The sequence below is a fragment of the Aotus nancymaae genome, unplaced genomic scaffold, assembly GCF_030222135.1.
Source record: "Aotus nancymaae isolate 86718 unplaced genomic scaffold, 86718_ANA_hifiasm-v0.15.2.pri h1tg000009l, whole genome shotgun sequence".
Lineage (NCBI taxonomy): Eukaryota > Metazoa > Chordata > Mammalia > Primates > Aotidae > Aotus > Aotus nancymaae.
The window spans coordinates 9,749,084-9,773,650 of NW_026988420.1; the positions used below are offsets into that span (position 1 = coordinate 9,749,084).

Below are 24,567 nucleotides of genomic sequence, written 5' to 3' on the forward strand. Positions count from 1 at the left end.
TAAATCAAGCAGTTTTTAAAATACTTCAATGAAGACAAAATAAAAACCATCAAGAAGTTTGGCATTTGTTTTCAAAAGCCGTTACAAACCCATCTTATTCTAAAATGAATTGCTCTTGGCTAGCCATGGTGGCTCACACATGTAATCCCAGCACTTTGGGGGAGACTCAGAAGGGAGGATCTCCTGAGGCCAAGAGTTAGAGACCAGCCTGGGCAATATAGTGAGACCTCATCTCTACCAAAATAAAAAGGTAAAAAATTAACTCATAGTCCCAGCTACTTGGGAGGCTGAGGTTGGAGGATCACTTGAGCCTAGGAATTTGAGGTTACAGTGAGCTATGACCACACCACTGCACTCCACGGCAGGGTCTACACAGAGCAAGACCCTGTCTCTAAAAAAAATTTTTTAATAAATAAAAAATGCTCTAAATATTGTAAATTGTTAGAAAATGCAAACATTTGTGTTAAATGATTAAATATGGTAAATCAGCAAATTAGTAATTTAGCAGATTAATCTCTTACATCAATCAGTTTCAGCTTTTGATTTTCAGTGAATTGACTGCCTCTAGGTGTTTTAATTTTATTATAATTTAGCACTAGTTTGATCCTGTGTGTCAAAGTGTGCAGATTATCCTAAATCAGACCAACAGTAGTACACCTGAAATAACTGATATTAAAGTTTATTTCTTTTATCATCATGAATTTGAGCACTTGAATTGTTTTGATTGCTTGCATAATAATAGTCCAGTGATTTAATGTATTCCTCTGTCTCTGTTCATGTTTAACTTACTAATATAAGGAATTGGTACATTGAAACCTGCCATCTTTAGTTCATTTTTGTTTGCTTTTTGTTACCTTATACACAATTTTGTTCATCGTTATTAATCATTTTCCTCAGTAGTGGCTTTAGGTAAAGTACTAAGGTCCATACAACTCCATTCTTTCTCATATCTCCACCCATCTGCTCAAACTTTCTTCTCTATTTTCTCCAGCTCTTTGTTATATATTTAGGCCTTCCCCTAACAACTCTTGTTAGCCTGTCAAGCTTCATCATTACTACCTCACTAAGGAGTTATTATCTCATTAGCAAGAAAAGATGGGAAAGCAAGGGAAGGGAGGAGAAATGTGGAGAAATGGTGCTAAGAGAGTTAGCTTTTTTACATTTATACATATATATAATGCTGCATACATGGTTTTCCATCTAAAAATTAACCTTACTGCACTCCTTTGTGTTGGCATCCTATCTCCTATTAATACCAAACTACTAGAAAGAATGATCTACAAGTGGATTCCACATCCAGTGGATCACCTCTATCAGAACTTGAGTAGTAAAAGCAAGGTTTCTGAGACCCACAGTTGGCAGTTTTAATTCACTATATCTATGATGGGACTGAGGAATCTATATTTCTTTTCAACCAGTTAGTTGGAGACCAGCAGTGTCTTCAAATGTTTTTACTTGGTATCGCCTAAAACTCTGTGTGTGTGTGTGTGTGTGTGTGTGTGTTTTGAGACCTTCAAATGTTTTTACTTGGTATCCCCTAAAACTGTGTGTGTGTGTGTGTGTGTGTGTGTGTGTGTGTGTGTTTTGAGACCAAATCTCACTCTGTTCCATCACCCAGCTGGAGTGCAGTGGCACAATCTCAGCTTACTGCACCTCCACCTGGGTTCAAGCGATTCTCCTGCCTCAGCCTCCCAAATAGCTGGGACTACAGGCACACACCACCATACTGGCTAGTTTTTGAATTTTTAGTAGAGATGGGGTTTCACTATGTTGGCCAGGCTGCTCTTGAATTCCTCACCTCAGGTGATCTGCCAGCCTTGGCCTCCCAAAGTGCTGGGCTTACAGGCATAAGCCACCATGCCTGGCCCTAAAACTGTATTTTTTAACTTGACATCTAAAAATTTTCATCGTACGGGCCTCGTGTGGTGGTTCATGCCTGTAATCACAGCATTTTGGGAGGCTGAGGCGGGTGGATTACAAGATCAGGAGTTCGAGACCAGCCTGGCCAACATGGTGAAACTGGGTCTCTACTAAAAATACAAAAATTAGCCAGGTGTGGTGGTGCATGCCTATAATACCAGCTACTCAGGAGGCAGAGGCAGGAGAATTGTTTGAACCCAGGAGATGGAGGTTGCAATGAGCGGAGATCATGCCACTGCACTCCAGCCTGGCGACAGAGCAAGACTCTGACTCGGGGAAAAAAAAAATGATAATTATTAACTACAAAAAGTAAAATGTAAATTTAACTTACTCTTTTAATGAAAAACTTTTTTTCTAGTTAGTTCCTGGTCTTTGGATGAATGTTACTTATTGCCAGAATAAGACAAGTTTCATACAATGTACACTACTTGGTTGATGGGTGCACTGAAGCTTCAGACTTCACCACTGTACAGTTTCATCCATATAACCAAAATCCACTTATACCTCTAAAGCTACTGAAATAAAAATAAAAGAAAAAAAATTTAAGACAAGTTTTAGCATCAATTGTGTTCTTTTATACTTCTAAGAGTTAAGAAACCAAGTTTTGATAAAGAAGTAAATGAGAATGAACCCATTTTGGTATAGCAATATCATTCAGTCCTTTGAACTATTTGAGTTATTCTCTTTAACCTCATATTGATCTATTTACAAAAACTATTATTAATAGTTTCTTAACTGTCAACTCATTAGAATCTCCTTTGATTTTTTCACATCGATTCTATTAATAAGTTTTCTCATTCTTTCCAAGTCTATATAATGAAAATAATAACATTTACAGAGATGTTATGAGGATATAGTAAATGCTCAATAAATCTAACATTTAGCATTTATTGTTTCTTATATAGCCAACACTGTACTAAATCCTTTGTATTCATTAGCTCATTTAACTTCTCCCTAATATATTTAGAGATTATTATGACTACTACACCATTATACAGCTAGGGAAATGAGACTTCAGTTACTTGCCCATTGTTACCAGTGTTGAAAGCATCAGGACCATCATTGCAATGCAGATTTTTTGAATTTGGAACTTAAGTTTTTATTTCTCCATGCTCCATGTATTGATTACCTATTTTTTTTTTTTTTTTTTTTTTTTTGAGATGGAATTTCACTTTTGTTGCCATTCTGGAGTGCAGTGGTGCAATCTCGGCTCACTGCAACCTCTACCTCCCAGGTTCAAGTGATTCTCCTGCCTCCCAAGTAGCTGGGATTATAGGTATGCCTATAATCCCACCACACCCGGCTAATTTTGTATTTTTAGTAGACACGGGATTTCTCCCTGTCGGTCAGGCTGGTCTCGAACTCCCGACCTCAGGTGATCCGCCCACCTCCACCTCCCAAAGTGCTGGGATTACAGGCATGAGCCACTGCGCCCGGCCTTGATTACCTATTTTTTCTTAGCAATATTTGATTTTTTTTTTTTTTTTTTTGCCTCCTTCAATTTTGTTGAACATAAAGAATTGGAAAGCACTTGATTTGCTAATCAGTTTGTTTCTAAAGACTTTATCAATATTTTTGAAATAACTAAGGGGTACTTTGTTTAACCCAGTATATTGAGCAGGGATAGGAAAATGCAAATAGTGCTAATTTAAATACATATTTACTAATGTATCTTTTGTACATTCTGCTAAGACCTTATGGCTCCAGATTGAGTTCAGTTAATTTACGAGACATGTCTATCACATAACCTAATTGACAAAGTCATTTCTGGTTGTCAGATCAGCTAGACCAGACTTACTTTCTGATTCATTTTTTCCATTCGAATAAGTGTGTTAATGATCATTCATATAACACTTTGAATTCTGATGTAGGTGCTGTTTTACCTTCTGGATAGAATAAGATACTGTCACTTTCAGCATTTTTCACTAGTGCCTTATTATTTTGCTTTTACTGAGCTTTCTTCACTCCTTCCCCACCAAATACATTCTTTGGCGGCAGGAAGGGCCTGGAAGAGGTATGGTTGTTAAGCAAAAATTGTCTTTTCTTCCATTACCCATTCTTCAATATATCTGAATTCAGAACATTTCAATAAAATACCCATTTATAAAGGACACTGCACTCTTAGGAAAAATGTGTTTCAGACACAGGACACAGAGCCCTCCTGTGTTTACAGTTTCTTGATTAGTATTTCAGATTTTTTTGTCTCACACCCTGAAGACTTTTGCTTTCCTAAACAATGCTTTGTAGTTTCCTTTGTTAAATGAGAAAGGGCTATAATGAAAGGGAAGGCACCTTCACAAGATGCAGTCTAGGCCAAATCACTTGTAAGAAAGACTACATGAAGAAGTAGAGAATCATGGAAAAATAACCTTAAAATTACCCATGCCTTCATCTTCCACAAACTTCTATTCCCCAATTTGAAGGCTGCTGATCTGTACTACCTATAACTCCTTTTCCATCCCCCTCCCTGCTCCTTCCATCCAAGACTGTTCTATCCTTTACCTTAGTCAATACTCAGAGGTCTGTAATCCTTAGTTTATTAAATCAATTATTTTTGCTCAGACCTTGTCTTACTAAATACATCTGAAAATGTGAACACCTACCTTAGCTAAGAAGAAAAGAAAAATGAGGGAGTTAAGGGAAAAAGAAAAAGAACAGAAAACTGAAAGGAACAAAAATTGGCTATGGAACGTGCCAACATAGGCTGCACACCTTGAATTTTGCCACATCTGTGCTCTTGTGTTTTACCTTTGTTTTTGCTTCAGCCTGGCAGTGCCTTCCCTTCCTATCCATCCATATAGCCTTCAAAGACCAGCACATCTATGAAGTGACAATATAATTGCTCTTTCTTTCACACCCCTGTTCTTGGTTTGTACTCTGATGTCTAATATTTAAATAACCATAATGCTTTTCATTATGTATTTTCTTTATAAATGCTGTCTTGAATTTGGGGAAAAAAAACTATTTGGGGTTTATAAATAGCCCTCCTTAATGTATACCATTACTATCTAATTATTCCATTTCATGATCATATTCTATCAGTAATCTATACAAACTACAGTTTTTATTTTTGCTCTCCTGTTCTCTCCAGGAATCAAAAAGATCAGAATCTCTTATGGACATACATCACAAAAAGTTAAAGAGTAAGGCTGCTGAAGACAAAAATAAGCCTCAAGAGAGAATACCATTTGACCGTGATAAGGATCTCAAGGTTAATCGGTTTGATGAAGCTCAAAAAAAAGCCCTAATAAAAAAATCTAGAGAACTAAACACCAGATTTTCACATGGCAAAGGCAATATGTTTTTATAAGTAAGTATATTTCAGTGAGGTATATTTTAATGCTGATCAATGTGAACTTTTCTAAATAGTGTTGTCTTTAATAATTGTGCTGAAATCTATTTCTTTTTACAATAGATTAAAAATTACATTTTTTTATAAGTAAACTATGATTTTTGAAAAGTCAGCCTTGTGGGTTGAAAAATATGGCTTACTAGAAAAAATAGCGTTTCCCTCATAATAACCTAATAGGATATTGCTATTAAAAATGCTAAAATAAAAATTTAGCTTGTGAGCAATGGCAAAGGAAGGTGTGGATTGATGCTTGAGTAAATATGCATGCTTTATTAAAGATGAAGAAAGGAGGCTTGCTGGTAGTTTGTATGTTAAACAAAATCCCAACTAGGAAATGTTTATTGCTTAGAAAGGTCCCCTATAAGTTAAGGTTCAAAACTATTCCAATATTCATCCATAGCCCAATCTGACAAGGGTTCAGAATAGTGATTAAGAAGTTATATAAAGTTGGGTGCAGTGGCTCAACGCCTGTAATCCCAACACTTTGGGAGACCAATGTGGTAGGATCACTTGAGCCCAGTAGTTTGAGATCAGCCTGCTTAAGATGGTGAGACCCCATATCTACAAAAAAAAAAAAAAAAAAACTAGCCAGGTACAATGGAGCACACCTGTAGTCCCAGCTACTCAGCAGGCTAAGGCAGGAGGATCCCTTGAGCCTAGGAATTCGAGGCAGCAGTGAGCTGTGATTGTGCCATTGTACTCCAGCCTGAGCAACAAAGTGAGACCTCATCTCTTTCAAAGAAAAAAAAGAGGCTGGGCACAGTGGCTCATGCCTGTAATCCTAGCACTTTGGGAGGCCAAGGCAGGTGGGTCACCTGAGGTTGGGAGACCAGCCTGACCAACATGGTGAAACTCTGTCTCTACTAAAAATAAAAATAATAAAAATAAAAATTAGCTGGGTGTGGTGGCACACCCCTGCAATCCCAGATACTCAGGAGGCTGAGGCAGAAGAATTGATTGAACCTGGGAGGCAGAGGTTACAGTGAGCCAGGATCAAGCCACTGCACTCCAGCCTGGGCAACAAGAGCGAGAGACTCCATCTCAAAAAAGAAAGAAAAGGAAAAGTAGAAAAGAAATTACATAAAAGCTGAGGTTGCTTCTTAAAATCTTTATGATTTTTAATTGTATGAAACCTCTATCAATATTCAAATCTGATTTTTGAGGAAAATACAGTTAAATTTAGAAATATTTCCAACTTACTGAGTTTTCTTATTTTTACCTCAGGGGGATTTCCCTGTGCAATGAAGAAAAGTTGAAGAATTTTCTTTGTCCAGCTTTGTTTTTGGTTTCTTAAGATTAAAGATTACTTTAGTCTTAAAAACCACACAAATTTGCCTTGTTCCGTGTGTCCTTTTAAGGTCATGTGGAAACATAAAACTAATGTTTCTTATGTAGAACAGAATATTCTATGTGCCTTTAGCTTCTGTGGACATACGGGCTTTTCTTCAAATAATTATTTTAAGAGGCTTCCATTCCCCCTGATTTTCGTGGTGTCTCACAAATACCCTCTAAGGTCTGATTAGGACTGACTGCTGAATCTCTAACACAGCCTGGATCTCCTCATCAAATACACCTAACCTGTTCTAGAGTGAGTGTGTCAAGTCCTTCCTGTAAACACATGACTTTGAAAGTGGTTGTTTTTTCCCTTTAAACTGCAGCCAGTGAATACAATTTACTTGAAAACAGAGGGTATGGAGTTTTGTCTGTTTTATAATCAGTTTGCTTGTTTTAGCACTCAGGGCTTTTTATTTGTTGTTTCATTTCTTGAATTGTTTTTAAGTCAGAAAGATCTCTGGGTTATCTCGTGTGCTAAGGAAAAACGATTTTGGTTTTTCCAACTTTAGTAGTTAGTATTTCTAGGGGAGGCAATCAGGACAAGTATGCCATTAACTGTTAGCAGTGTGACATCTGCAAGACTCAGTCTCTATGATCTCAACCAAAGCTTTCTGAGTCCTGGAACTTTGCTTTGGGATGATCTCACTTTACCCATTTATATACTGTACTTAACAGTTTGTAGCTAATTTACGGGGATCATATCTTTTATATCGATTATGAATAGAAAAAAATCAATCCCTGAATACAAAAATGGAAATGGAAAATTTATCATTATAACCCCCCTAATTGGGAGTATTATAAGTTTGTAATACTTTAAGCACTGCCTCTAAAAATAATAAATTTATAAGATGAGAAATTCTATTTAAACTATTAAACTATTGTTAAACAAATGCCAATTCTATAAGTTATATTTTCTTGCAGATTAATCCCAGTTGTTCCACTGGTATTCTAGTTTTGATGAGACACAAATTTTTAATGGAAAAAGATTCTGATTCCCAGTTCATGTAAGCTTTATGAAAATTGAATAAACTGTTTATATGATGGTACACATTATTCTCCCTCTAATAATAGTAGTACAATATATTTTTTCCATACCATCAATGTAAACCATAGCGAGCTAAAGGATCATTGCTGTTAAGAAGATGAGTTATTCTCCTAAACAAATTGAAAAAGTTTCTTGTCTACTCAAAATTGAACAGAGCTACCTTTTGACTAAAAATGTCATTTTTAATGAGCAGTATTTTCTGAACACAAAATTTTGTACAAGAGTATCTCCATTGCATTCATTTAATTTTGTTACAATTTTTTCCCAATGAAAGGAAAAAGTATTTTCTAGCTCTTCTTCCTTATGTAAATTCTTAACATATATTTTTGAGAAATTTGTATTTTTAAAGTAAAAATGTCATCTTTGGAGACTTATTTTGGTTTGTTTTCCTACTTTAAAGAGAATAGGGATATTTCTGTGTTACGTAGTTACTGTTTTATGCCTCACCTTTGGAGTGACCATGACCTTGGCATAAAGAAGAGAAACCTCTGCTTTCCGCCTAATGCTTCCAGGAGTTACCACCTTACTGGCCTTGGAGCTAGAGCTCTTTTGTGCCAACCTGAGGACAGTTTTAACAAAATGTAAAGCCAGTTTCAGAGATTGTTTTGCCCCATGGAGAGACTAATCCCAATTCAAAAATACTGACCACAAAAGGACAAAGCAGTTATTGCACAGGATGCAAAGGTGTTCTTTATTTCATCCCCTCCCCACTTCCGGAGCTGCAAAAGGCCTAACTGAATCAAATCTCCTGTCCATCTGGCAGGAGACATTTTAATAATAACTTTTTAATTTCCTACATTTCTTGGCCAAGTGTCACGGGAATGTGGCCTCTTTTGAAATTTAGAAATGAAGGAGAAAAAAAGAGTAACACTGGTGCTTGCTTTGGCAGCATGTATACTAAAAATTGGAACTATACAGAGATTAGCATGGCCCCTGTACAAGGATGACACAAAAATTCGTGAAGCGATCCATATTAAAAAAAAAAAAAAAAGAGTAACACTACATTCATATAATGGAGTAGATATTTTTAATGTTCTTACAATTGAAGGTGCCATTTAAGTTTGTAATACTTGAAATTATATGATTTTGTCCAGCTCTCTAAATTGTCATCTTCAATAGATTTAGATGTTTCAAATAGTAACCACATTACCGGTAAGTAAATGGTGGGGTTATTGGGTTTAGCAGGTGTGGAAGTAAAGAGGGTTGAACAAAAAAAGAGAGATGGTGGCTACACCCCTAATAAGACCGTCTTAGCAAATAAATGAAATCCTTTTTGTGTTGGGCACAACATAGTAAATTAAGTCTTGCTCTTAAAAAGATCTAAGAATTTTTAATCTGGTTTAAATGTAGCAATCACTTGACATTTAATTTATCATTTTAACATTGAATGATTCTTTGAATTAACGATTTATTTAGAAGTGAGGTTGAGATTTGCGTGGTACCAAGGCTTACCTGCTTTAGAATGTATCTGTGGTTATTGTATAATTAATTTGATCACAAAACATTATGAGTTTTTTTGGTTTTTATTGAGGGTAGATAATGTTAATATTAAACTACTATATTTATAGGAGGCCCTTATCACTTCTCTTTTCACTTTTTCCATGCAGTGATAGGTATTATTAGAAAAAAGTTATTTGTTGAATTACACCTAAGAGGAAGAATTAACATGATAGAAAGTGGTTAGAGATAGCCCCCAATTAACATCGACAGCCAAGTCTTCTATTTCAGAGTATTGTTTTATTTTTCTTTGGCTTTTGATGCCATTGTGAGATTTAAGTCTGCAGTTTCAAAAGCTGATGCTACTTAGAAGAGGTGTTTTTTGCAGCTTAAAAAATTGTTTGTGACTGCAGTATGTGCACAATTAAAAAGCTGTTCACTGCCCCTTTCAACCTTTTCATTTTCAGCTTTACTAAGAGACTGTTTATAGAAACATAATTCCTGAAGTGTAATTTTTTATGTGTAAATAAAGTTTTATCTATATCTGAGAAATTGTAGTTTTTATTTTTGTTTTGTTTTAACATTATTAGCTTTTCTGAAGCAGGCAGTATTGGTAGAGAATATTCTGTAAAGGTTTATTCTGGCCAACCAGGTCATCGTAGGCTATTGTAAAAAACAACAGCAACAACTTTTAACTCCATCTCGCTTGCCAGATTTTCATTATCCTAATGTAACTGTATAGATATTTGTTTATTTAGAAACACGAGGCAGACAAACTGGAAATGCTCTTAAGAGCACGATGGCACTGTGTTACAACCAAGATTCCATTGTTCCTCATATCACAGGACATGTAACAGTGGGTAGGATTTTTTCTGGATTGTTTAATTATGAGTTTTTTTGGTTTGGTTTGGTCTGTCTACCTCCCAAATTGAAAGTGACCAAAAGACATGCTTTGCAACATTAAAAGCTACGTGTTGAATGATAGGAATCTGAACATGTAGGGTCAAAAAGAGAGCCTTTGTTTTCTCAGATCATTTCCCTATAATAAGTATTTTTTGAGGAACTTATATGTTTGTTAATTTATTCAATAAAAATTTATTAAATGCCTCAGTATGTGGTAGGTGCTAAGAACACAATGGTGAACCAGGCAGGCATAGTCCTCTCTGCGAGAAGATACTGTGCTGGTCACTTATATGGTATTCACAGATAAGTAAAGCAGATTCCTTGATTTGTGATTTTATATTCTAGGGGGAGAGCAGAAAAAGATCTGAGTAAAAAAGATCAAGTAATTGCACATTGTTGATAGGTGTTAGAAAGAAAACAGGGTAGTGAGAGACTAGAACAAGTAGTTGAGAATGGGAATTCTCTTTAGTTAGGGTGATAAGAAGTCTCTGAAGATGTGTCATTTAAGCTGAAACTTAAAAAATAAAAAGAAGCTAACAGTGTCAAAAGTGACTGATCACATATGCAAATGCCCTGAAGCAGTAGTTCTTTGGTGTTTGAAGAACTAGACTAGTGTGGCTGGTATTTGTGAGAAATATGATGGCTCAGGGTTGGGTCTTGCTACTGATACTATGAAGCCTATATAAGGGCATCTAACCCAGTCCTGGGAGGTGAAAGGAAGCTTCCCAGTGGAGAATACATTTTTTTTTGAGACAGAGTCTTGCTCTGTTGCCCGGACTGGAGTGTAATGACGCAATCAGCTCACTGCAGCCTCTGCCTTCCAGGTTCAAGTGATTCTCCTGCCTCAGCCTCCTGATAGCTGAGATTACAGGTGCCTGCCACTATACCTGACTATTTTCTGTATTTTTAGTGAAGATGGGGTTTCACCATTTTGGCCAGGCCGTTCTTGAACTCCTGACCTCAAGTGATCCAACTGCCTTGGCCTCCCAAAGTGCTGGGATTACAGGCGTAAGCCACTGCACCCAGCCTCCAATGGAGAATACTACTTAACCAAGTTAGAAACATCACATTGGAGTTGGCCAGATGGTTCTTACACCAAAGGTCTACCCTGCTGGCCTTTCAGAATTCCCCAAATATGTCTGAATTCACTCTTAGGCCCTTGCTCTGCAAACATCCTGTATGTGGGAACATTAATACATTGAACTGAACATTGAGCCTATACTTTATCATCAAAACCATAAATATTTAAGAATAGCTGTTTTTTTCAGAAGTTGTAAATTACTTGTTTCCTCCTGGGCCTAATTATTAAGGGTTACTTACATTCTTTTTAAGAACTGAATAGCACCAGATGAATTCAACAATTATTAGTCAAGTCTTTAGAATTCTGGACATAGTAGCATGTTTTTACTTAGGGACTGAAAAATACAGTAGATCAGTCTGTCTCTTAATTTGTAATCCTTTAACCATTTCTATCAGAATCACCTAGGAGTTCACTTAAATGCAAATCTCCAGGCCCACACCTACTGAATAGGAATCTTTGGGGTTAGAATCAGAGAATCTTCATTTTTAACAATTATCCCAGGCCATTCTTTGTAAACTCAAGTTTAAGAACCACTGCACTTATGGGCAGACAAGGTAGCTCACACCTGTAATCTCAGCACTTTGGGAGGCCAAGGTGGGAGGATTGTTTGAAGCCAGAAGTACAAGACTACCTTGACCAATATGGTAAAACCCTGTCTCTAAATAGAAATTAAATTTTTAAAAAAGAACCACTGCACTTACATGTGTTCCTATAAATAATCCCCTCTCCCTTGTTATATGTTCTGTTTTTTCATTATATATTCCTAAATATATGATCACTTTATGTTGCATAGCAACAAACACCAGAACCGGCAATACTTGCTTTATGAAGAATGGATTGTCACTTCTGCTGAGTGAATGCCTAAAAGCATTCATCCTTCAAACATCTACCACCAGCTGCTACAGTGCTCAAGATTCTACTGCCAGTGATAATTCAGTGTCACTGCACTTTGCCCTCTCTTCAGCACCTTTTAAAATAGATAAGTCCCTAAGAGGAATAGTCAGATTATAAGGTCCTTGTCCCTGGCTGACTTGGGGCCGTATAAGATGACTGAATGCCCCAGAAATGCAGAACATTGAAAAGGGAGGGAGCCCAAGATGGGAGCACTAGTGGGCTGTAGATAATCTACAAAGGGTGGTCTCTACCTTATGATTATTTTCCTTGGGAGAATTAACCAGTTAATGTTACTTTGAAGTCTTACATAACTGTGCTTTCGCAGCTAAGGTAATAATTTCAAAAGCAACTAAGTTTACTTTTAGATACCCGTTTCTGTATTTGCTGACAAAGAAAAGATAACAGTAGGTAAAAGAATGTTAAAAAGAGACAAAAGGCCAGGCACAGTGGCTCACATCTGCAATCCCGGCACTTCAAGAGGCCAAGGCAGGAGGATCACTTGAGGGCCGGGAGTTCAAGACCAACCTGGGCAACATGGCAAGACCCTGTCTCTACAAAAAAAAAAAAAAAAAAAAAAGATTAAAAAATTAGCTGGGCATGGTGGCATGCATCTGTAGTCCGAGCTACTCAGGAAGCTGAGGCAGGAGGATCACTTAAGCCCAAGAATTCAAGGCTGCAGTGAGGTATGAACGTGCCACTGCACTCTAACCAGGGAGATAGAAAGAGACCTTGTCTCTAAAAAAAATAAAAGACAAAGTCAAGCAGAACTAGGTATGAAAGACAAATAATAAAAGCTGCATCATTGTTTTGAGATCTGGACAAATTTCAAGAACCCATTCAAGAATATTGAAAAGAAGCATTTCAAAGTTCATATTCATACCTCTGATTACTTACCACTGTCCTGTCCTTTATAGAGCTTCCATTTGTTTTCTTTATGATGGGGTAATGTTGGCCAAACAGGCTATATGATAAGGGATTTACTACTAGTTTTATCTTCATACAATCAGAGCTCTGAGATGAAAATCAACTTGTTCCTTTATAATCACTGGGTGCAAAAGAACAAATGAAGTTGCTTATGTATATAACATGATGATTTTTGTCTTTCTAGGTGATGGCTGAAAGCAACACATTTTGCTCAACTAAGGATAAATAATACTATAATACCTAACTCACACTACACACTTAACAAAAGCAATTAATCATCAGCCTAAGATTGCTACTTTTTATAACAGGTACAGATACAATTTTTAATATTGACCAGCAAATAAATCTAGAAATTGTGATCATTCTTCAGTCTTCATTTTAACTGAATTTAAATTTGTGTTCTTCCCCAACAGCCTTGTATATTGGTTAATAAAACTGTCATATTTGAAAACAGATTCTTAAATTTTAAAATGTTTGCAGTCAAATGACAGTTTATCAATAAAGATTTAAAACTCTCTCTTAACCTGTCAGTTTGTAAGATGTTAATCAATCCATTATACTGTGTTGCCTGTAAGAAAATGATATGAAAACATGGCTTCAGGCCGGGCGCGGTGGCTCATGCCTGTAATCCCAGCACTTTGGGAGACCGAGGCAGGTGGATCACGAGGTCAAGAGATCGAGACCATCCTGGTCAACATGGTGAAACCCCGTCTCTACTAAAAATACAAAAAAAAAAATTAGCTGGGCATGGTGGCGTGCGCCTATAGTCCCAGCTACTCAGGAGGCTGAGGCAGGAGAATTGCTTGAATCCAGGAGGCGGAGGTTGCGGTGAGCCAAGATCGCGCCATTGCACTCCAGCCTGGGTAACAAGAGCGAGACTCCGTCTCAAAAAAAAAAAAAAAAAGAAAAAATGGCTTCAGAGTATTTCCTTCTACCAGCAAATCATAAAGAGCTTTTTAAAATCACATTTATAATCTTTCCAGTGAGCATATATGAACACACAGTGGGGCTGCATCTTTATTGAGTATTTACCAGAACTATGTAATACCTAGGCTTAAGCAAATGGAAGGTAATGATTGAACAAAAATGATGACCAGTTTTGTCAGCAAAATCAATGTCTTTCAAACTTGGGTGTTCATCAGAATCCCCTGGGAGCTTATTACAACCATAGATGCCCTAACCTTATCAGAGATTTTTTTTGGAGACAGAGTCTCACTCTGTTACCCAGACTGGAGTGCAGTGGTGTGATCTTGGCCCACTGCAACCTCCAGCTCCCAGGCTCAAGCGAATCTCATGCCTCAGCCTCCTGAGTAGCTAAGATTACAGGCATGCACCACCACACCAGGCTATTGTTTGTATTTTTAGTAACAACGGGGGTTTCACCATGTTGGTCAGGCTGGTCTCAAACTCCTAGTCTTAAGTGATCCACCCACCTCAGCCTCCCAAAGTGCTGGGATTACAGGTGTGAGCCACTGTGCCCAACCAATCAGGTTTTGATTTCATCCGTAGGTTTGGGGGTGGGCCAAACAGATGGTTGGGCCATCTATTTTGGGCAAGCTGCCCAGGTGATTCTGTGTACTCTGAAGTATGAGGATCAAACTTGGTTTGACCCAAACATGACATTTCTAGAGGTTCTTAAAATTTAAAATGTTTACAGTCAAACTACAGTTTAGAATCTAACATTAAGATTAATAGAATCAAGATTAAGATTTCTAGAATCAAAGATGTTGTACTGTCAGATTGTGACCACTGAGCCTCTTGATTCAAAAGATAGAAGGCAAAACTCATTTTCCCAGGCTCCCTTGCTGCTAGAGCACAAGTATGTGGCCTGGTCTCTGCCAATCAGCTGCACCCACATGCAATCGGTATTCCAAGGGAGAAAAGGGAAGAAGTTGGCATTTCCAGAAACATCTTCTGATAGGCCTGTTAGTGGACATGGCCAGATCTTCAACAGCAGCAGAGTTGGCATGTCTGGCACCCAGTTCCAAGCATCAGTGGTGTCAACTGCTGTGACTGAGACTGGGGCTTCTCTAGAGGAGGACTGCAGTGTGGGTGGACACTCCTGCTTATATAACTTCTGGGTCTGCTTAAACTAATCAGAGTATATTACTTTGTTTGCAACTAAGCCCTGATTAACATATGGAAGTTATACCATGCCAGTTAAGCATGGTATAAACTTTGGAGACAGCAGCCTGCAATCAATTCTGATGTAAACACTAGGGATGTTAACTTGAGAAAGTTTCTTAATCAATTTCAACTGTCTTTGTCTCTTAAATGGGGCAATAGCAACTCACATGGTGTTAACAGGATTACATGAGATGACATATTTAAACAATTAGCACAAAATCCAGCAATAAATGATGGTTGTTATTGTAGCCACCTGGCTAATGGACATACTCAGACAACTTTGGTAGACAGGCTCACTTATGACCTCAGAATATTCGTGTATTGGAACTCTTGGCAGCAAGTAATAGCAACCCAACTCAAATTGGCTTAATAGTTGATTCACTCACGTGGCCAAGCATAGTGGCTCACACATGTAATCCCAGTACTTTGGGAGGCCAAGGCAGGAGGACTGTTTGAGGCCAGGAGTTCGAGACCAGCCTGAGCAACACAGGAGACCATGTCTGTACAAAAAATTTTAAAAATTAGCTGGGCATGATGGTGTGTACCTGTAGTCTCAGCTACTTGGGAGACTGAGAGGGGAGGTTGAGGCTGCAATGAGCCATGTTTGTGGCACTGCACTCCAGCCTGGGTGACAGAGTGAGATCCCTTCTCAAAAAAATAATTAAAAGATTTTTTTTAAATATAATTAAAAAAAGAAGAAAAGGAACAACAAAAAAGGAAGAAAAAATAAAGATGTATTCACTCACGTAATTAAAAGTCCAGACCGTAGCTCTGGCTTTAGGTACAACTGGATCTGGGTGCCCAAAATGTGTCACAGGATTCTGTCTCTGCTCCTTGGCCTGCCTTCCTTTGTGTGGACCTCACCTCAGGTGGGCTTCCTAGACAGGGACAAACTGGAGAGCAGCATGTCTAAAGTGACATTCTGCCAGTTTAACAAACCAGTGAAAAGAAAGCTGCTCTTTTCCAGTAGTTCCTGCTGAAGTCCAAGAACTGATGCCGATTGGCTCAACTTTGGTCACTTGTTCATCCTAAATCAATCACATGGTCATGAGATAAAACACCCAATAACCCAGGCTAATTCATATCTCCACCCATGAAGCCAAAGGGTGGGTTAAACTCTATCTAAACCACCTAGACCAAGAACTTGGCAGAAGAGTTCCCCAAAACAAAGTAGAAATGTTATTGGAAACAAAGATAACATATACTAGAAAGGCAAAAACATCTGATGCTTGCTATGGTCCCATCGCACCTTTGATTCCCACCAGTTTTCTAATGAGAGTACAGACACTGTGTTTACCAAATTGGGGTCTCGCCCACCTACCTGTCTGTTCATCACAGGTTTACCAATGTTAGCATCTGGCCATGTGAACCCCCTTTCATTAGATATCAGCTAGTCCTGTCTCATGGTTATGAATTTTCATGTGCAGAGGGGATGGGGGCACATGCTCACATCGACGTGCTTCAGAGATGACTTAGCCAGGGTAGGTGCTGCCCAGTATGATGGCACTGTTTCTAAAATGCCTGCCCCTCCCCTCCTGATTTGCTTCCATCACATCCTCTGACATCAAGAAGTACATTTAGCACAAACAAGGTAGATGAGAAATGAACTGTCACAGTTTATTCACCATATTCTGCTGCAACTTATAAATCAGAGTACAATTCAAAATTATTTCTTTAGCATTTCCATCTTAAAAAAAAAAATAGGAAGAAAGGGAAATGAAAAAAATATGAAAGATAATCAGCTCCAGCCCAATCAATAGCAAGGAAGCCTGCCTGACTCTGCCAATTAATTGTTTCTTGGCTATGAGATGTCCAATGACAGGAGGCTTGGAAAGAGGTTAGCCAAAGTAGAAACCAGATTCACCGTAACTTCAGGCCCAAGGGGCCTAGAGTTAGCAACTCCCAGCTGATGATTATCATTGGTTGAGGACATTGGTGGGCCACTGGATTCCTCAGCTGCTCTGCAGTTCTCTAGCCTCTGTGCACCATAATGTTTCCCTAAAGGAAACTGGAGGTATGATTACCAAAAGAAGATGACATATTCTAGGTAGGCAAAAACAAGAAAAAAGAAACTACAATCAGTTAAAAGCCTGACGTAGAGTAGTTGGAAAAGATTTTCTTAAAGCATTATGGTGAGGTAGTTATTTAATAAATGGTTGTTTATAATTAGCAATCACATATGATGCTGTAATCCTGCTGGCCTCCCATACATGGCCATTACATAACTTGTAAATATATTATTCTAAAGAGAATAGAAGGTCAGGCATGGTGGCTCCCACCTGTAACCCCAGCACTTTGGGAGACAGGCAGGAGGATCACTTGTTGTCAGGAGTTCAAGACTAGCCTGGCCAACACTACAAAACCCTGTCTCTATCAAAAATACAAAATTTAGTCAGGCATGGTGGCACGTGTCTGTAGTCCCAGCTACTCGGGAGGCTGAGGCAGGAGAATCACTTGAACCCGGGAGGAAGAGGTTGCAGTGAGCCAAGATCATGCCACTGCATTCCAGCCTGGGTGACAGAGCAAGACTCTGTTTAAAAAAAAAAAAAAACAGAGAAAGTATTTTTTTTTTCTTACATAGGTAAATATTCCTAAATGAATTTGTTTATACCGCCTAGTAAGCAGCTGAACTTCAGTGTGAGCAGTAATGACATTAATTTAGGCATTTAATAATACAAATTATTCCTATTAGAGTGTGAGCTTTGAGTTCTCAGTTATAATACAAAAACAGGGATGTAGTTATAGCCAAAAAAAAAAAAAGTTAGTAGAATATTAGATAGTAGAAGAGAAAAAACAAATACAAAAGAAAAAAAAGTTGTGCTACACTTGGACAAACCTATGGTGGGTTTATCTAGAAAACTGTTTATTGGCCAGGTACAGTGGCTCATGCCTATAAACCCAGCACCTTAGGAAGCCAATGCGGGTGAATCGCCTGAGGTCAGGAGTTCAAGACCAGCCTTGGCCAACATGGTGAAACCCTCATCTCTTCTAAAAATCCTCATCTCTATTTTTATGAGGGTTTTACCTCAAAAAAATATAAAATTAGCTGGGTATGGTGGCTTACGCCTGTAATCCCAGCTACTCAGGAGGTTGAGGCATGAGAATCACTTGAACCCAGGAGGCAGAGGTTGCAGTGAGCTGAGATCACGCCACTGCACTCAAGCCTGAGTGACAGAGGGAGACTCCATCTCAAAAAAGCAAAAGCAAAACCTGTTTCTTATTCTAGTTTTGATATCTCAAGAAAAAACATGGTAAGAAAAGAAGATCTAGAGAAGAACAACTAAATTGATTAGTAGTTCTTGTCTGCAAATATTTATCAAGCTTCCACAATGTGTGAAACTGGTCTGGAGATACAAAAATAAAAAAGACACGGTCCTCAGCTTCACAGTCTAATGGGAAAGAGAGAGAGACACAGAAATAGCTCTAATTATGCAATATGGTGAGCAGAGAACAGAGATATGTGCAGGACACTGATTGAGGTCACAGAGGGGAGGCACTAGGAATGCCTAGGGATGAGCTGACAACAGACAGAACGAGAGAGGAATACAGAGGGGCCTGTGGGTGTCGTTGCTGCTGCTGTTATGTGTACATTTAGGAGTGAGAAAGGCCAGCTTGAAAGGAAGAAGCGATGGAAGGGGAGAGCTGGAGTAACTAAGAGAAAACAGATCCAGTGGGAAGGCTATACGGGATGATGTATAAGTGGGCTGGCTCAGAATAAACAGGGAGAGAGGCTCAACTTCCTCCAAACTCAGAGAAGAGCAGATAAAGATGGTTTTGGGTAGTCATAAGCTTGGAGGTAAAGGGCCAGAAAGTTAAGGGAGATCAGACCTGGTATATTCAATTTGTTGGAGTAGAAGTTTTTAACCTTTCAGGGTGTTGAGAATCTGATGAGAACTATGGATGTTTTTCTCTCAAAAAGGCACATTAGGCCAGGAGCCAGGGCTCACGCCTGTAATCCCAGCACTTTGGGAGGCCAAGGCAGGAGGATCACTTGAGCCTGGGAGTTCGAGACCAGCCTGGGCAATATAGTAAGACCTTGTCTGTACAAAAAAAAAAAAAAATTAAAACTAGCTGAGGGTGATGGTGCATGCCTTCCCAAGTAGTGGTTCCAGCTACTTGGGAAGCTGAGGTGAAAGGATCACTTGAGCTCAGAAGCAGAGGCTGCAGTGAGCCAAGATCACACTACTGCACTCCAGTCTGGACAACAGAGCAAGACCATGTCTCAAAAAAAGGCACATTGGAGAGAGATCCAAGATGGCTGATGACTAGCAGCTCGGGCACGTACCTCCCAGTGAAAGTGCAGAGAACGAGAGGACACCACACTTTCAGACGAATATTTGTTGCTCACGGACTAGGAGATTCCCAGTGGAGGAGCCCCACGGGTCGCCAGGGCGACTCCTGTGGCCGGCGTGGCGGTTTTGCTGGCGCCTTAGCGCGCCAGTTCTTGGTGCAGAGTCTGGAGATTCCCGGGCAGAAAAGCACCATCAATCTTAACACCGCTGTTTTGGCCGGCGCAGTGGATTGCTCAGATTTCGGCGCTGGGAATCAAAAGTTGGACGTCCGCTCAGAGACCTAGTTAGAAAGTCGGTAATTACAAAGACGAAAGACGGATAAATATATAATGAAGGGAAGAAACGAGCGTAAAAAGGCAGAGAATACTCAAAATCAGAAAGCCTCTCCCTCTACAGGGGATTGCAATTCCTCATCAGTAACGGAACAAGGCTTAATAGATTACGAGTGTGTTCCAATAACAGAAGCAGGTTTCAAAACGTGAGTGATAAGAAACTTCTGTGAATTAAAAGAACTTGTTCTAACCCAATGTAAAGAAACTAAGAACCTTGAAAAAAGGTTTGACAAAATGTTAACGAGAATGGATAATTTAGAGAAGAATATAAGTGAATTGATGGAGCTGAAAAACACAACACGAGAACTTCGCGAAGCATGCACAAGTTTAAACAGTCGAATTGATCAAGCAGAAGAAAGGATATCAGAAGTTGAGGATCAGCTCAGTGAAATGAAACGAGAAGACAAGAATGGAGAAAAGGCCGGGCGCGGTGGCTCACGCCTGTAATCCCAGCACTTTGGGAGGCCGAGGCGGGTGTATCACGAGGTCAAGAGATCGAGACCATCCTGGTCAACACGGTGAAACCCCGTCTCTACTAAAAATACATAAAATTAGCTGGGCACGGTGGTGCGTGCCTGTAATCCCAGCTACTCAGGAGGCTGAGGCAGGAGAATTGCCTGAACCCAGGAGGCGGAGGTTGTGGTGAGCCGAGATCGCGCCATTGCACTCCAGCCTGGGTAATGAGCGAAACTCCGTCTCAAAAAAAAAAAAAAAAGAATGGAGAAAAAAGGATGAAAAGGAATGAGCAAAGTCTCCAGGAAATATGGGACTATGTGAAAAGACCTAATTTACGTTTGATAGGTGTACCTGAATGTCACGAAGAGAATGAATCCAAGTTGGAAAATACTCTTCAGGATATCATTCAGGAAAACTTTCCCAACCTGGCAAGGAAGGGTAATATTCAACTCCAGGTAACACAGAGAACACCACAAAGATATTCTTCAAGAAGACCAACCCCAAGGCACATAATCGCCAGATTTATTAGGGTTGAAATGAAGGAGAAAATACTAAGGGCAGCCAGAGAGAAAGGTCAGGTTATCCATAAAGGGAAATCTATCAGACTTACAGCAGATCTCTCAGCAGAAACCCTACAAGCCAGAAAAGAGTGGGGACCAATATTTAACATTCTTAAAGAAAAGAACTTTCAACCCAGAATTTCCTATCCAGCCAAACTAAGCTTTATAATCGAAGGAAAAATTAAATCTTTTGCGAACAAACAAGTACTTAGAGACTTCACCACCACCAGGCCTGCTTTACAAGAGCTTCTGAAAGAAGCACTATACATATAAAGGAACAACCAATATCAGCCTTTCCAAAAATATATCAATAAGCAAATAGCATTAACACAATGAAAAATTTACACTAACTAATGGGCAAAACAGCCAGCTAGCATCAAATGCCAGTATTAAACCTATATATATATTCTAATCGGATAAAAAGCCAAAACCCATCGGTATGCTGCATCCAGACCCATCTCACATGCAACGATACACAAAGACTCAAAACAAAGAGAAGGAGGAAGATTTATCAACCAATCAGAGAGTAAAAATAAACAAATAAACAAAAAGCAGGAGATGCAATTCTCGCCTCTGATAAAGTAGACTTTAAAGCAACAAAGAGCAAAAGAGGCAAAGAAGGACATTACATAATGGCAAAAGGATCAATGTAACAAGAAGAGCTAACGATTCTATAGATCAACGAGACAGAAAATTAACAAGGACATTCAGCACTTGAACTCACACCCGGAACAAGTAAACTTAATAAACATTTACAGAACTCTCCACTTCAAATACACAAAACATACATTACCACCTCACACCTATTCCAAAAGTGACTAGATAATTGGAAGTAAATCACTCCTCAGTAATCGCATAGCATTTCATAGGTTTAAATGAAATATTGGTTGGCTGCTTGTTTGTTATTTTCTTCCCTTATTCCTTCCTGTCTACATCAAGTATAATTATTGGTATGAAAGAGGTTTTCAATACCCATTACTAAACTGCATTCTAGCCTGGGCAAGAAAGCAATACTCCCATTCTCTCTCTCTCTTTCTCTTCCTTTTTCTTCCTCTTGTTCATTTTTTTCTTTCTTTCTTTCTTTTAAAAAAAAAAGAAAAAAGAAAGAGTTTTTGAGTTTTGAGAAATACGAAGCTTTTATTTTTTATTTAAAAATTTTTTCAAAGCTTTCTTTTAATTTTAATTTTTAAATTTTATTTTTGCCATGACATGTTTTCATCTAATCATTTAAAAAAATTGTTTTAGACACAGTCTCACTGTCACCCAGGCTGGGGAAAAAAAAAAAAAAAGGCACATTACCCAAATTTTAACATATAATTTCAGTTTCTTAATCTGTGAATCCCAACCACAGACACCAGGTGGAGAACCTGCATTCCACCCAGGGAAGACAGGTCATTTGCTGAGAGTAAGGAACTGCAGGGATAGGGGTGCTTAAAGCTTTGGAATAAACACTGCAGGCCAAGCGAGAGGGACTGAAACAAAGACAAGCAGACTGCAAAGCTGAAGTTCCTGGCCTGGGTTAGAAACAGTGGTGTGACATGTCTGTCAGCACAGCTGTGCCAAGGTGAATTGCAACAATGATCCAGGCTGGAAACCTAAGAGAGCAGAATGCCCATTACGGAACACTGAAGTGATGAACATGAATTCCAGACCAGTTAGGGAAGAAGAGAGTCCAGGAGGGGACTGACAAACTGGGACAGAGGGCTTCATGAGCAGGAAGGGATGCTACCTCACATTATACCAGAAACTCCTTGAAAATGCATTGATCCTCCTCCCTTGCTGAGGTAGGCACCCCCATTAGCTCTTTGGATCTGTCACTAATTTTCTTTTTTCTTTTTTTTTTTTTTTTTTAATAGACACAGGGTTTCACCATGTTGACCAGGATGGTCTCGATCTCTTGACCTCGTGATCCGCCTGCCTCAGCCTCCCAAAGTGCTGGGATTACAGGCGTGTGCCACCGTGCCCGGCCTTTTTTTTTTTTTTTTTTTTTTTGTCACTAATTTTCAAAACCCATCTTCCCCTCATGGTCCCATCTGGATCTCCTCTGTACCTCTCCCTGACTACTTGCTCTTTTCCTTCCACATACAAACATGCTCAAGGCAAACAAAACAGCAGAAACAATGAACTTTCCTTCAAGGACAAGGTTACATGGAATTAAAGCTCATCTGCTACAGAAAGTTCTGAAACAGATGCAAATGTAAAGACAGCATTTCAAATCTGTGGGAGGAAAAACAGATTACTCAATAAATGGTGTTGAGACTACTGGGTAGACATGTGGGGAGAAAATACCTTAGATCTCTGTAAATCAAAATAAGCTCCAGATTGATTAAATTTTTTTTTCCCCTGGGACAGAGTCTCGCTCTGTCACCCAGGCTGGAGTGCAGTGGCGCCATCTTGACTGACTGCAACCTCCACCTCCTGGGTTCAAGCAATTTTCCTGCCTCAGCCTCCCGAGTAGCTGGAATTACAGGCGCACACCACCACACCTGGCTACTGTTCGTATTTTTAGGAGAGACAGAGTTTCAACATGTTTCCCAGGCTGGTCTCAAACTCCTGACCTCAGGTGATCTACCTGTCTCAGCCTCCCAAAGTGCTGGGTTTACAGGTATGAGCCACCCCAACTGGTCAGATTAAACATTTATAAATGTAGCAAGTGAAACCATAAAAGTTCTAATAGAAAACACAGGAGAATTAATTTTTGTATTTTTTATATATATGATGCAAAATAAAACTTTTTTTTATAATGTTGGATTGGCAAGGACTTTCTAAGGATCACATAACATCCAGAAGCCCTAAAATAAAACACCAAGAAATCGGTCTATATTAAAGAAAAATTCTGCGTAGAAAGCATAATCAAAAGACATGAATATTTGCAACTCACATCACAGACAAAAGCCTAAATTCTTAGCATTTGAACAGCTGATAAAAATAAGAAAAAAAAAAAAGAACCAGCAAGCCAACAGATACATGGACAAAGAATCTGAACACGATCCACAGAACAAAAAGAGTTCTTGTCGGGCACGGTGGCTCACGCCTGTAATCCCAGCACTTTGGGAGGCCGAGGCAGGCGGAACACGAGGTCAAGAGATCGAGACCATCCTGGTCAACATGGTGAAACCCCGTCTCTACTAAAAATACAAAAAATTAGCTGGGCATGGTGGTGCGTGCCTGTAATCCCAGCTACTCAGGAAGCTGAGGCAGGAGAATTGCCTGAACCCAGGAGGCGGAGGTTGCGGTGAGCCGAGATGGCGCCATTGCACTCCAGCCTGGGTAACAAGAGCGAAACTCCGTCTCAAAAAAAAAAAAAAGAAAGAAGAAAGAAGAAAGAAAAGAAAGAAAGAAAGAAAGAAAGAGAAAGAAAGAAAGAAAGAAAGAAAGAAAGAAAGAAAGAAAAGAAAGAAAGAAAGAGAGTTCTTAAATATTATGAAAAGAAACTCAACCTGACTCATAAAAAGGAAATGCAAACTAAAGCTACAATGAGAAATCCCTTTTTACCTGATAGATTAGCAAAAGTAAAAATTACGTTGAAACACCCTGTGCCCTGTGTTGGAAAAGGTGGTGGGAAATTGGCTCCCTCATGCATTTGCTGGTCAAATATAAATTGATGTGGCCTCTGAAAGCTCACTAAAAGGGGCGTAAATATATTGTTACCTCCACTCTACCTCTATTCTACACTGCTATTAAAAGAATGAGTCAGTTCTATATATCTATCTCCAAGATATAGTAAGAATACTGAAGTGTAGAAAAATGTGTTACCAAAAAAAAAGTAAGGAGGGCCTACTTGCTGGCGCTCTCTCCACTTGGATAATCCATGGGCTCCTCAAACACACACAGCAGGACCAAAAGAGAATTCAATATTCGCTTTAAATCAAAATCTGCCTATGGAAGCAAAGAATATCTCTGAGAGAA

At 39.0% G+C, this 24,567-nt stretch overlaps 1 protein-coding gene and 1 non-coding gene across 3 annotated transcripts in view; both read left to right on the forward strand.

The window, feature by feature from the left end:
- GPALPP1 (GPALPP motifs containing 1) overlaps window positions 1-13,414 on the forward strand; it is a 42,437-nt gene extending 29,023 nt beyond the window's left edge. The window contains exons 8-9 of one of the 2 annotated variants that reach the window (XM_012465191.2): window positions 5,012-5,230; window positions 6,497-13,414. In XM_012465191.2, coding sequence (XP_012320614.1) covers window positions 5,012-5,230 — 219 coding nt within the window. In that variant the 3' untranslated portion in view covers window positions 6,497-13,414. The remainder of the gene's footprint in view (window positions 1-5,011; window positions 5,231-6,496) is intronic. The other variant, XM_012465190.2, reaches the window with a different exon arrangement.
- Window positions 8,526-8,630, forward strand: LOC135273880 (U6 spliceosomal RNA). Its single transcript, XR_010341669.1, has one exon. It is a non-coding gene; the product is annotated as a U6 spliceosomal RNA (small nuclear RNA).
- Window positions 13,415-24,567: the final 11,153 nt, after the last annotated feature.